The sequence below is a fragment of the Chaetura pelagica genome, unplaced genomic scaffold, assembly GCF_000747805.2.
Source record: "Chaetura pelagica isolate M959 unplaced genomic scaffold, ChaPel_1.0 scaffold314, whole genome shotgun sequence".
Taxonomy (NCBI): domain Eukaryota; kingdom Metazoa; phylum Chordata; class Aves; order Apodiformes; family Apodidae; genus Chaetura; species Chaetura pelagica.
Window position 1 is genome coordinate 997,846 of NW_009953218.1, and position 1,501 is coordinate 999,346.

The window sequence follows — 1,501 nt, forward strand, 5'->3', positions numbered from 1 at the left end:
CTTTCCTGTAGCATGGTAGCTTCCATCTCCTCCTGTTTGTTGCCCATGCTGCATGCATTGCTGTAGAGGCATGTCAGCTAGGCTGCTGGCCGTGTCACCTTCTTAGAGGAACACTCCTTTATTCCCCCAAGACATCTCATGGATGCTACCCTGCTGTCTCCTATTACCCCAGGAGTCCTTGGCGCATCTCTCTAAGGCTTTGCCTGTACTACAGTATCCACAGCATGCTTCAAAGCAACAGGTTGAAGCCCTTACTATCACCCCATCCTTCCAACCCTGGCTTCCTGTCGCTTGTCACAGACAACCTATATATTACCCTCTTCACATCTAGTTTAAAGCCCTGGGTTGCTGTGTCCATTCTGATGAGTGTTGGGGGTGCTGCCTTCTGCCAGGTAGAGACCACGGCTGAGCTCTCCTGCTGCCTCTCTCCTTGCTCCTTGGTCTTAGTTAATGCTTTTCTGGGAGGGCGATGACCACCAGTTAAGATACCTCTGGAGCCAAGAGGGGGGCTGCGCCCTCTCCGCAAGCCGCGCTGGTGCAAACTGCTGCACCACACTCTCTGACATGCCACCCCCTTTGCCTGTCCTGTCTGCCACACTCCTGGATGTTATGGCCAATGTGATGTGCTTGTATTTAAGTACCGTCAAATCAATTTTATCTGGAGTAATTTTCACATTCACAAATCTGCTTAATAGTAAAAAGTACAAACTAGGTGATCAAGCGTTAACATTTTACTAAAGATGAAACAAGTAAAGTGACTCTCCCAGTTGACATACCTGTAACAAGAGCCAGACGTTCTACACCAGCAAAGTCTGCGTGTTCAATAGCCATGACGCCAGCAGCTCCAAAGAGTTGTTCAGGATAGTTGTAGATCAACTGTCTACAATTAAAACAAAGGTACATCTTCCCATTACACAAGGAACAAGCCTTTTAAATACCAGAGTAACAAAGGACACTCAGTCTTCAGTAATACAGACAAGGAGATATTTATGCATGCTACAAAAGCAGTCAGTGTGTAAGGCACCTGCCATACATGCAGTGTTACACCACAAAGGAGCAAATGAAGTGACATGAAAACATACAAAGCTAAAAACAACCAAAATATTCAAACTATTGAAATGCTCTCCCCCTGAAGACATACTATCAATGCAGAGGGACACTTATGCCTTTAATTTTAAGTCCTTTGATAAGTGCCTCTGGGCACCGAACTGCTTATTCCAGCAGGGTGCACTAGACCAGTATGTGAAGTAAGGTCTTCAATTCCTTCACCAATACAAAATCCAAACAGTACACAATTCTATAGGAGCAATAAATGGCTAGTCTTAGAAGATATAACAGTGAACCACAGAAAAGAGTATGTGATCCCTTATTAATATGTATCCTACTCTGTAGAACCAAGCAGTCCTCTAAAGCTGAATTATCAATGACTATTCAAGAGTGCTATGCCAAATTATTTTTCCCTTCCAAATCAGAGACTGAGCATTGTAGATAATTCAGCAGG

The 1,501-nt window shown here is 44.4% G+C and overlaps 1 protein-coding gene across 1 annotated transcript in view; it reads right to left on the bottom strand.

Annotated features, from left to right (window-relative positions):
• CCT2 (chaperonin containing TCP1, subunit 2 (beta)) overlaps positions 1-1,501 on the bottom strand; it is a 16,625-nt gene that overhangs the window by 8,686 nt on the left and 6,438 nt on the right. Inside the window, exon 9 of the mRNA XM_009997725.1 lies at positions 777-880. Within this exon, the coding sequence (XP_009996027.1) occupies positions 777-880 (104 nt within the window). The remainder of the gene's footprint in view (positions 1-776; positions 881-1,501) is intronic.